The 2,893-nt window shown below is 34.7% G+C and overlaps 1 protein-coding gene across 1 annotated transcript in view; it reads right to left on the bottom strand.

The window, feature by feature from the left end:
- Positions 1 to 1,166: 1,166 nt before the first annotated feature.
- LOC107738838 (E3 ubiquitin-protein ligase TRIM39-like) overlaps positions 1,167 to 2,893 on the bottom strand; it is a gene marked incomplete at its 3' end in the record, with an annotated part of 3,779 nt that continues 2,052 nt past the window's right edge. Inside the window, exon 2 of the mRNA XM_016550723.1 lies at positions 1,167 to 1,546. Within this exon, the coding sequence (XP_016406209.1) occupies positions 1,167 to 1,546 (380 nt within the window). The remainder of the gene's footprint in view (positions 1,547 to 2,893) is intronic.

Genomic DNA, 2,893 nt, shown 5'->3' with positions numbered 1-2,893 from the left:
GATTTATTCACGGCTATGAACTGAAACGGATTAAGTTCCGCACGTACAAGCCGAGGTCTCTATACGTTACTGCCGCATTACATTTCTGACAGAATGCAGTGTTTAATAATCTAGAGATTGTAAAAAGGATATAGCACACTTGCTGTTGAGTCAAGTGCCAGTAGATTAGAGACCTGCTCCCGCGAGACCCGACGCAACAGACTAAAACAAATAAATTGTTATTCATCTATTGCACAAAAGCAACATGAACTAATATAAATATAAACGATTAACAGGTGCAAGCGTATGCAGAGTTTCTATGTAGGCTTTATATATGTTCGCTGCGTTAGTGTGAATGTTGATGCTTTAATAACAAATATTTATCTGGAGCGTGTATGCTGGGATTTCTTACATTTCATGGAGAAAAAAGTAACATAACTAGTAATGTAACTAATTACTAATTACTTTTGAAATAAAGTAATCAGAACAGTAACGTGATTACGTTTAAAAGGAGTAATCAGTAATTTAATTACATTTTCGGAGTAATTTGCCCAACGCTGCACATAACAAATAAGATACGAGACATATTTTTTAAATTCTTCATTTGGTGTACCCTGTTAAAATACTCTCTATGTTTTGCACTGATGTGATTTCTGTCCACTTATTATTATTTTTAACTGCATTTCTATCAGAATGTTTTGGATCAACTTGGAAGGCCTCTGCTGTAAATACATGCTGCTACACGGTTGCTAGACTGTTCTGAGTGGTTGCTAGGGTGTTCTGGGTGTTTGTTAGGGTGTACTGAGTGGTTGCTAGGGTGTTATGGATGGTTGCTATGTTGTTGCTAGGGTGTTATGGACAGGAACACATTTCTGTTTCTCATTGGTCAGATCTGATTAAGATGATTTATTTTAACCCTTCATCACGTGTTTTAATAATTTTTCATTTTTAAAGATGAATAAATGTACTTGTTTCTGATCTGATGTTCAGATCAACAGTCTCTTACTCATGTGATCTGGTTTAAATATTGAAACATGATGAAAGATGAAAGCAGGAAGATCCAGAACTACAGATTACTGACTACTGATCGATAAGATCCTCAGAGAAGACGAATCATAATTACAGAAGAAAGGAAAGAATGTGTGAGTGAAGGAGGTTGTGAATGTGTGTAGATGTGTGTTAGTTACAGGATCAGAGAATAACACTGTTCCTCTGTTATAGTCCAGATTCACTCTCACTCGATCAAGCTGCTGTTTAACACGAAAACCAGAACCTAAAGACACTCTGTACTGATGATACTCCACACACCATACACCAGTCTTATAGAAATCACGTCCCTTCCTCTGGTTTGTAGTTACTCCAAGACTCCAGTATTTACTCTGTTTAACCTCAACATCCCAGCAGTGTGTTCCTGAGTTAAAACCCTCTGAACCCAGAACACAGGAATAACAGTCAAATCTCTCTGGATTATGAGGAACAGGTTGATAACGGCTGACTCTCACACTGGTCAGATCATCAGACAGAACGAGAGATCGATGAGCCGTGTTTGGATCCAGAATCACAGGAGCTGATGAGACACAATTAACAGATGCTGTTATTCTGATGTGCATATAATGATCAAGAGTGAACCCAACACAGATTATTATAAATTATGACACTCATGCTGTTGATCAAACACATCAGACATATCACTGTCAGTCATTCTCTGTGTGATTTATCAATACTGATAGTTACAGTCAGAAACAGTGAGGGACACAAACTGAAAACATTGATTTCATTTACACTGCCATTTATATTAAATTATAGTGAGAAACTGCCTTTAATACAAAATCTTACCTTTGAACAGAACTTTACACAGTTCTGTTATATTCAAATGAGATAAAATATAATCAAAATAATCTTTATGATTTTCCTCATTGTTTCTCTTGTATAAAACACAAATCGTTTTACTCAATGCTGCCTAATTATTAAAAATAAATAAACAGTAGGTATTATTCCATAATAATGCTTTGAAATAATAATAATAATAAGCTTGCTGATATTAACAAAAACTACAAATAAAATAATTCAATTATTTATTTAATTATTCAGTAATTAAAATAAATCTTAAAATACATTCTAAATATTAGATGAAAATCTAAAAAGCTAAAATTAAAGGTGCACTAAGCGATTTTTGAAAAACGCTTTTGACCACAGTGTTGGACCGAGTCCTAAAACACACTTGTAGCCAATCAGCAGTAAGTGGGCGTGTCTTGTAATGACAGAGAGAGAGAGAGAGAGAGAGAGCTCAGTTTGAGTGCTCAGATCGACTATCGCTAGAAAGAGATGGAAGATAAATAAGAGGAAAATATCAGAGAAACAAAACATTAAAAAGAAGGGTTACAATCAGGCAAGAGGTAGGACCTGCGTAAATATCGGAGGAGCTTTCCAACGCTGGAGAGAACTCAAGGAGCGGGAAGGCATGGAATTGAACGCAGAGGTTGCATTGTTTCATCTTGATAGGTGAGTAACATTGATTTTGCTTAATTTCATACAACTTATCCGTGCTGGTTTTTGTTTGAATATGCTTGTGTGTCATCTTCACTTGTTTCCGCCATCGTCGTTGCCATGGATGCGTACGTACGGAGATTTCAAAATAAGGGCAAGGTCCTGTCGGGATATGGGCGTGTTTGTTTTGGTGCTTTCAAATATCAACATCGTTTGGCAAAAATTGATTAGTGTACCTTGAAATTATTTAAGAAGTTGTGTAATCAACTATTCAAAATAAAATAAATTAATGTGAAGTATTAAAATAACTAAAACTAAAAATGAAATAAAATAATTTATAATTATAGATATAAAAAATGAAGCTAACTAGATCTTTAAAGTAATAAAAATGACAAAAAGCCATTCAAAATTATTTAAATTATATATA

Source organism: Sinocyclocheilus rhinocerous, unplaced genomic scaffold, assembly GCF_001515625.1.
Source record: "Sinocyclocheilus rhinocerous isolate Xijiao unplaced genomic scaffold, SAMN03320098_v1.1 scaffold16883, whole genome shotgun sequence".
Taxonomy (NCBI): domain Eukaryota; kingdom Metazoa; phylum Chordata; class Actinopteri; order Cypriniformes; family Cyprinidae; genus Sinocyclocheilus; species Sinocyclocheilus rhinocerous.
Note: the sequence above shows the minus strand (reverse complement) of the source record. Positions and strands in the feature narration are given on the sequence as shown.